At 38.1% G+C, this 7,801-nt stretch overlaps 1 protein-coding gene across 1 annotated transcript; it reads left to right on the top strand.

Annotated features, from left to right (window-relative positions):
- The first annotated feature begins 838 nt into the window (after nt 1-838).
- Nucleotides 839-7,517, top strand: LOC145902535 (uncharacterized). The gene is made up of 19 exons (XM_082990547.1): nt 839-951; nt 1,017-1,171; nt 1,850-1,966; nt 2,178-2,372; nt 2,599-2,698; nt 2,760-2,860; nt 2,945-3,106; nt 3,275-3,424; nt 3,631-3,744; nt 4,064-4,132; nt 4,377-4,407; nt 4,470-4,603; nt 4,707-4,860; nt 5,218-5,275; nt 5,374-5,607; nt 5,878-6,032; nt 6,286-6,474; nt 6,983-7,063; nt 7,374-7,517. The coding sequence occupies exons 1-19, from the start codon at nt 909-911 to the stop codon at nt 7,451-7,453; spliced, it is 2,322 nt and encodes a 773-aa protein (XP_082846673.1). The 5' UTR covers nt 839-908; the 3' UTR covers nt 7,454-7,517.
- Nucleotides 7,518-7,801: the final 284 nt, after the last annotated feature.

Genomic DNA, 7,801 nt, shown 5'->3' with positions numbered 1-7,801 from the left:
GGGTCCGCTGGGTCCGCTGGGTCCGCTGGGTCCGCTGGGTCCGCTGGGTCCGCTGGGTCCGCTGGGTCCGCTGGGTCCGCTGGGTCCGCTGGGATCGTAACATGTCACTATAGAAATCATAGTACAAATCAGTGTGCACAAGTGGGCATGCAACAAAATACAACGTTTCATTGATAACCATATTTAAACCCATTTCGACTTTTCGGCTCAATTTTGAAACTATTGACAAACGCACCTAGCAGTTTAAAGTTATTGTTACATCTTGTTTTTGTTGAAACAAAGTTTTCCACACTGATGAAATGCCTAACGTTTAGTGCAAATGATAACTGCAGACTATATTACTGATTTAGCATACAGTGGATTCATTAAGTAGTATAAACAGAAAACACACCCAGGTGCCATGCTGGTGCCATGTTGGTGCCATGCTGGTGACATGCGTGCCATGTTGGGGTCACGTGGCCCAAATTTGGTGAAATGCGTGCCATGTTGGTGCCACGTGGCCCGAGCCACTTTTTGGTTACAACCCCTGTTGGCTGGGTGGCAAACTACGCGAAATTAACTGCATGACTGGTGAAGCGTGACGGAAGCAGTTGCTACATCAAGCCGGGTAATTCCCCCGAATTCCTTTTCAAATATTCTTGTTCGCGTTTTCATTTTCAAAGTAAACGCTATTTTTTGTTCCAAACAGAGTTTTGAAAGATTGACTTTATTTTAGTATAATTAAATAAGTTATAGTGATCGCTAGGCCTGCATATGCGGTTTTGGGTAGATCCCAATTTTTCAACTTTTGAAGTCAGTTTGAAAGATTGTGTTTGGTTGTAACAATTTCATTGATTTGAAGGTTTTTTTGTTTAATGTTTTTGCTTTAAAATATAACCAAGTTGTTTTAAAAAAGCACCGAATTGAAGATGCCAGGCAAGACGTTATATGGGTCTTCCAGAGAATACTCAGGTATGTTCGAATGTTCCAGGCCAGTGGAGGCAAAAGTAAAAAAGCAACAAATTATTTTGTGTTAGGGATTGATCATAGTTTCGAACTTGATTCAACAAACTTTCATGAACCAGTTCCTGCGTTTCATTTCCGGAAGAGATTTGGAGAAATTGATTGGAGGAAATTAAGTTCTATCGATGTGGAAAGGGTTGCCAGGGAACTTGATTTTGTTACTTTGCAGGTAGAAAACAAGTTTGCTGGATAATTTTGTTTTGTTGTTGTGACATCAACATGCATTAATTTTCGAAATCTTTAGACCAGTTATCCATTACCTTTTTGCACTTGCTGTCAGACCGGTAAAATTTCTTACAACTATTATTGCCCTGCAAAGAATAATAATAATAAACAGTCAAAATTACTTTGCATCAGAAGAAATCCATTTAAAACAAAAAAAAATATTACAATTACAAACTTTCCAATCTGATGCATGATTGGGCACAAGTAAAAAGTTAAAACGAACCATTGGTTTGGAGATGCTACTAACAAACATTAGTTTAGTTATGTTTAAAAATAAACATGTCACAATTTGTCATTTTTCTGTTTTTTTAGTCTACCACAGATTTATTTTTGTGTTCCTTGAAAAGATACAATGTGTAAATTTTATTTCAAACTGCTTATGCTCTGCATCCATTATTTAAGTCAAGGTAGTCATAACTACATAGATGCCCTGTGACCTCACATACATGATATAATGTACATGTTGGTTAATGTGTATGAAACTTATTTGTTTTATATCAGAAAAATGTAATATTTTGGAGGGTGTCTTCTGTTAGCGTGTGCAGGATACTGAGTTTCTTCACCAATCCAACATAGCCCACGTTGCTAATATTTCCGGAATAAATTTGTATTTCTATGTTAGGAAAATATATCGGCTGTGACATTTTGCAATATTGATGCTGTGTCCGATTTGGATCCTTTGTTTTGCAAACTCTTCAAATTGTCTCAGTACACAATCGAGTACCTGCTACATTCCCAGGTTAGTTACATTGTGTCCCAAACTTGAGATTGGGTGAAGTGATTTTATAAGATTGTGAAATATGGGACAAACTATTTTAACTTTTGCAAGTTTTTTTAACTGCATTGTGACTTTTACAGGCAACCCAGCAAGTATTTTTTCACAAAGTAAATGTTGTTAATACTTTTTTGTGGTAATAGAAGTTTAGAAACAGTATTCTGTATGTTTGTAGGAATATCTGCAGTCAGTTGTTGGTGATTTGGAAGCAAAACTCGGCGATGCGTCAAAAGCTCATGAAGATTTGCTGCAAAAACTGGATGAGCAGAATGAAGATATCAGTAAGTTGCGTCAGGAAAATAAACGACGAAGAAAAATGATTCAACAGCAGCAACTTTTAATTGAATCTGGAGCTTCCAGTTACTATCAAGTGAGCATTCATGCAATGTTCCTTCAATAAACTAACTTACAAACTCTGTGATTTTCTGAAATTCCCTGTGTTATTTGGTAAAGTAGTTGTGATCTTTCCAACTGGAAATAAGCACAATTCCCGCGTTATAAAACGCCTTATTCTGTGAGTAAGTTGTGTTCTGAAAGTTCCAAGTTTCTTTCAGTTGATTAGTATTTAATATGATTGAAATTCTTTTACTTTTCAGTGCCCTCACTGTGAAAAAGCTTTCATGAATGCAAGTTTCCTGCAAGGCCACATGCAACGTAGACATCCTGGCTCCGTCAATTACATCGGGGATGTCATAGGTAAGATTGAGGATATGTTGTTGCTTTCTTTTGAGCTAAGCTTGTGAAAAAATATTTTCAGCTCATTCACAAAAAGAACAAACCAAGTTGGGGAATCACCTAAGCAAGCTTGAAAGTGACCTGACTGAAGAAAGAGAAAATTTTAACCGAAAACTTCAGCAGGTGAAAATACAGAGAGACTCTGTTCACAATATTCTTGTTACCCACTGAAATTTCTACAAAACTAATTGCTTGTTTAATTTAAAGGCTGAAGAAGAAAAACTGAGATGGGCAGATAAATCTCGTCGCGAAATGGATGAGTGGAAGGAAACTGAGGAAGCAAAGTGGATGAGAGAATTCGACTCCTTGCGACAAAATTTCATGAACGACATCACAAAGTTGAAAGAGAAAGAACAAAAATATCAGAAGGTGGATTTGGTTTCAATTTATTTAAGGCATCCTATTATGTTTCAATGCAAAATTTTTGTGAATTTATTCCATAACTTTTTTGGGAATGAACCGAATTTGTATCTGACAGTTGGGAAATTCTGCATTCAAACCTGGTTGCTTGGTTACAATATGCAAATAATGTTACAGACTATTGGAGATCTCCAAGAGACGATGGAGGTGAAATCGTCAAACCTCGGGGAACTTGTTGACGATGTTGAAGTTGAGAAGCAGAAACTAAGGGAATATGAGGATAGAGTGAAACAACTCGAAGAAATTTCAAACTTTAAAAACCAACAGGTGATAGTGGATGTGATTGAGTGGAAATTATGGAAATTCGACAATATATTTCATGCCTGCTTTATTTCTATTTTACACAAAATTATGAATTTACCATGAAATGTGTTTTAGCAAAATCTAAGTTGATTAAATTTTCTGATTATTTTCGCAGCTTTTATGCGGTTTTGCATCAAGTTTGTTAATTTATTTAAGATCATGTTTTCTAGATAAGTGCGTTGTCGAGTGCGATGAAGCGTATCAAACAAGAACAATTGACTAAAGATGAAAAAGAACAAATTCTGAGAAACCAACAAAAGCAGTTTGACGAAATCAGAGACAGGGTAAAAATATTTTGTCATGAGATATTTCGCATGAATTTGCTGGGGTTTTGTGACGCTGTATATTCTAAATCACTACCTACAATTTAGAGAAATCTTTAGAAAATTAGCAAAACGTTATACTTTAAACCCTATTACTGTGACAAGTGTATTCTGGCCCAACCCGACACTGTGATCCAACTTGCTCCTCACTCTGTCTCCACATGGTTCCCAATGTAATCAATAACAATTGAAATATTGTAATTATTTACCAAACATTGATCGCTTGTAACCGACAAAGCAGCTGCAAATTCTGATACTTTTTGGGGATTTTTTTTATCAGATGAATGAAAGTGAGAAAAAAGCAAAGAAAACTCAACAAAAAGCAAGGAATCTTGCAACCAAATCTCCAGTAAGTTTGCTGTTAAATATTATGGTTTATATTTGAAATTAATATAAAACTTCACGCTAAAAGAAGATGTTGAGGATTTCTATGAGAATAAAGATGAATCGTTGTGATTTAATAAAATAAAAAACTTCACCGTAAGAAAAAATATTGGAAACATATTCTTCGACGACTCACAAATCTCTACAACTATTTGCAAATGGAAAGAAACTTTATCAAACACAATTTTAAGAAATATTAATTTTTTCAGAAACCAAAACGGAAACCACCCGTTGATTGGGGTTAGTTGTGACGTCACTTGCATGGATCGTGTTTTGTTTTAAATAATGAACTTGAACTTTAGATGAACCTGATGCTTTGTATGAGCGACCTTCGGCCGAAGAACGGAGGAGGAATTTGTTGGAGTTGAAGAAATCGATTGATTCCATTCTTCCATCTCTCGTCGAGGACAAGATTCGACAGTGTGGGGTTGATCCGGTAGGTGGCGCTATGCGGTCAAGCTTTGTAGCAAAACTTCACACAACTAGCAGATGGATATGTGGTCATATGTTTGTATCTGTGACGTAACAATGGTTTCCAGGAAGCGAAAGGGATAAGTTCGTCGTTGCTAAGCACGAAACTCAGAGTGTTGAAGGCCCAGAGGCAGCAGAAGGCGAAATCCTTCCCAGCTCTTTACAAATTCCGAGATGAATCGAGAAAGAAGGTTGACGATCTCGCAACATCCAGGCTCCAAGGTTGGGTTAAGCCTTAACCGGGCGTTAGTTGAGGCTTGATATCGGTGGTAAAAGCTTTACCTTCTCCCAAATGTTGCTTTAATAGAAAGCAGTAAGACTCAACGGAAGGTTTCTACCATAAATATTGACGTCATCACTAACTTAAGTAATATAAATATTGACGTCATCACTAACTTACGTAATGACCGACGTATATTTTTGGACGCTAAACTTAGTCTACATAATGTTTGTAAATATGGGCAGATATCACTACCAGAAACGTGTACCTTGATCCACTCTACCCAGCTATATTTTAAACCCAAATTACAACAAACAATGGAGAATGTTTCGTTCAGTCATTTTTGTTTTATTTCATAGAAATCATGCGAACTTCTATCAAGAAAAGGGCGAAGAAAGGGGGTTTCCCGAACCAGAGGTGAATATTTGAGAACTGTTTGTGAAATATATTTTAATTATGCAAGGGATAAACACAGGAAGTTATTGTGAGAAAATTTATTTTCTGGATTTTTTTAGACTTTCCAAATCTCTTCACGAGCCACGAGGTGGCGCACCGCGTAAAAAGGAACAAACAAGAATTCGAAAATCGAATAAAAAACACCCCCCCACATCCCCTACTGTGATGCAACAATCACCCAAGCATGTGACGCAACAATCACCCAAACATGTGACGCAACAATCGCCCAAACATGTGACGCAACCATTGCCGCGCGCTGCACCCAGGGCGTCACGTGATCAACTCGATGACTTGTGAGAAATATGATTTCTATGTAACAGCCGTGTTCCCAACTTCTACGTCAAACTTTGTAATATTTCTATGCCAACAAATAATAAGTTGATCCACGTTTACATTAAAAATAACTGTAACGTGTCATAACGGGTATTGTTTAAACACGCTGACGTCATAACCCGAACAAGAACATTGTTGAATTATTCATGAAACACCGAACCTTGTCTTCCAAAAATAACGAGGTTATAGAATCAGAGGCCTGTTGACAATAAATGTTTGTGACGTAACAGACGTTCCCCATGGGACAGCGAGGACGAGTACACGGACGATGACGTCAGTCCCAAGGTTACTCCACCTAGCGGTAAAATTGAAAGAGAAAATGCGGACTTCGATGATGACGTGGAAGAAATACTTGCAGTGGATGACTTTGACCAAACCCCCAGGGGTACATATAATAAACGTAAAACTGCTAAGTTCGCCTGAACCTTTAAAAGTATGACGTCACAATGCAGCGTTCGTATTCTGTGAAAAAACATTGGGAGGTAATTCTGCATTCCACGGTTGTTGTTTTTCGGGGGCTGGCACTGAAATTCGTAATTTCCCCCAAACCAACTGACATCAACTCCACCGCTTGAACCCAGCAGTAGAGTTTTACTGAACAACAGTTGTGACGTCACAATTAATATTGTTTTCAACAGAAACAAACCGCGTGAAGCAAATTGGCGCCAACCTGGAGAAGCAGCTCTCCTCCAGGAAACGCCCTCCAGCGGGAGCGGTCGACGTCACACCTAGGGGAAGTACCGGAGTTGAGAAGTTGGATTGGTCAGATGATGACGAGGAAGATTCATTCGCAGTTTCGTCACTAGAGGACGCCAAACCAAGCCCAGGTTAGTTACATGAACATTATTTTCAGGTTTGTTTTTGTTAACTTTGTGGAGTTTTAAAGTTGGTTTGGTGAAATCCTTGACCACAGACAACATGTAGTCACAAGTCATCAACATTTTGATATAATTTGCGAAAATTTGGCGTTGAAAGTTTCCTGGACTAAACATGGACCGATCAAATATTCCCGATGATCAAACCACGACTCCCCGGTTGTTTCGTTTCTTCAACAATTCACATGTTTTATTGAAACGATTAACTGTAATACTTTTACAACCCAGAAACACAGATAATTTAACCAGAATATTGTCGTCTATGGAGCCTATATTCCCCTGCGTGCCATGCAGTTGATACGAAGTTCATTTAAATAAGACCTGGCTTGAACATTTTTGTTTAGTTTTGGGAAACCTGGTTAAAGTCACGATTTCCCTCTTTCCGAAACGAATAGTTTTAATTCTTTGTCTTCTGCCCCAACCTCACCATTAACTTTGTTCGTGTTTTGAACTTCTGCAGTTCCCCGTCCCAGTAGCTCACGAGCTCCAACTACCGGTGGTGCTGGAGCGTCAACATCGACCAGTGTGTGGGGCTCTGGAGGTTTGTTCGCTTGATTATTTTTTGCACAGTTAAATCTTGCCCTCTCTGTCAGTCATTCTTCAATAAACACAGAGTTTTCGGAAAATCTGCTTGGGGAAATTATTACCGAAAATTAGCGTGGGTTTACCGCATACTTGATTTTCTGAACAAATCGTTTTTGTTCAAATTTATTTTGTCAAATGTTTATTTTTTCTTGCGAACTTTTCAAAGTCCCCCAAAAAATCTAAACGTGCCCCCGTACATAACAACAACCTGGAGCGTAACCCTGACTTGATCGTAGTTTAAATGTTTCCATGTGTTTCCCTTACAGCTGGGAAGCGAACGGAAGATCAGACGAAAGGTTACGACTCCGACTTCGGGGATTTGGAGCTTGATGAACTACTGGCTTGAACTTATACACAAACCTCTGTATTTTAGTGTAGAATGACGAAATAAAATGTATTTTTAATTCTTTCTTCTGCTGCATTTGTTGAGTTGGGAGTTCCCCCGCTTGGAAATAAGGGAAATTTGTTCCCACCAACAAACGTCAATTGAGTAGACGTTAAAGTTTCGTATTTACAGTAAATAGATTTTGACAAAAACACAAACCCTGACATTCTTTAAATTCTCCGATCTCGAGTTTTCGAACACCTTGGTGAGAGAATAATTGTGAGGTCTTGATGACGTCACTTGGGTAAAAATAAGCACTTGCGTTGCCAATGACAACTTAGCATAAGCACAATTAAAGAGGAGTGTTAT

This window comes from Ascidia mentula, chromosome 5, assembly GCF_947561715.1.
Source record: "Ascidia mentula chromosome 5, kaAscMent1.1, whole genome shotgun sequence".
Taxonomy (NCBI): domain Eukaryota; kingdom Metazoa; phylum Chordata; class Ascidiacea; order Phlebobranchia; family Ascidiidae; genus Ascidia; species Ascidia mentula.
Note: the sequence above shows the minus strand (reverse complement) of the source record. Positions and strands in the feature narration are given on the sequence as shown.

Bases quoted from the DNA above. Each gene is read 5' to 3' on its own strand.
- LOC145902535 (XM_082990547.1), top strand. From the start codon at position 909: ATGCCAGGCAAGACGTTATATGGGTCTTCCAGAGAATACTCAG. The intron at 2,699-2,759 runs GTAAGATTGAGG...AAATATTTTCAG, and splicing joins TTACATCGGGGATGTCATAG to CTCATTCACAAAAAGAACAA. The intron at 4,604-4,706 runs GTAGGTGGCGCT...AATGGTTTCCAG, and splicing joins GACAGTGTGGGGTTGATCCG to GAAGCGAAAGGGATAAGTTC.